At 66.7% G+C, this 438-nt stretch overlaps 1 protein-coding gene across 1 annotated transcript in view; it reads left to right on the forward strand.

Moving 5' to 3' along the window:
- LOC113980608 (metabotropic glutamate receptor 7-like) overlaps window positions 1–415 on the forward strand; it is a gene marked incomplete at its 3' end in the record, with an annotated part of 1,623 nt that extends 1,208 nt beyond the window's left edge. The window contains exon 2 of the mRNA XM_027707830.1: window positions 199–415. Coding sequence (XP_027563631.1) covers window positions 199–415 — 217 coding nt within the window. The remainder of the gene's footprint in view (window positions 1–198) is intronic.
- Between the last annotated feature and the right edge of the window lie 23 nt (window positions 416–438).

A 438-nucleotide genomic window follows, 5' to 3' on the forward strand; every position in this document is an offset into this window, starting at 1 on the left:
CGAGTTGTTGGACCCCTGTGAGTGCCCCTGATGTCCCCGATGTCCCCAATGTCCCCAGATCCCCCAGATCAGCTGTGCCTCCACAGCCCCAGAGTGTCACACCCCCATGTCCCCAGTGTCCCCCCGAGTTGCTGGACCCCTGTGAATGTCCCCAGTGTCCCCGATGTCCCTGATGTCCCCGATGTCCCCCGTCCCCAGATCCCCCAGATCAGCTACGCCTCCACGGCCCCGGAGCTGTCGGACCCCGGGCGTTACGAGTTCTTCTCGCGGGTGGTGCCCCCGGACTCGTACCAGGCCGAGGCCATGGTGGCCGTGGTGAGGGCGCTGGGCTGGAGCTACGTCAGCACCTTGGCATCCGAGGGCAACTACGGAGAGAGCGGCGTGGAGGCCTTCGTGCACAGCTCCAGGGAGGCTGGTGGGCACTGGGAGCACTGGGAG

The sequence above is a fragment of the Neopelma chrysocephalum genome, unplaced genomic scaffold, assembly GCF_003984885.1.
Source record: "Neopelma chrysocephalum unplaced genomic scaffold, ASM398488v2 Primary Assembly neopelma1_94814, whole genome shotgun sequence".
Taxonomy (NCBI): Eukaryota; Metazoa; Chordata; class Aves; order Passeriformes; family Pipridae; genus Neopelma; species Neopelma chrysocephalum.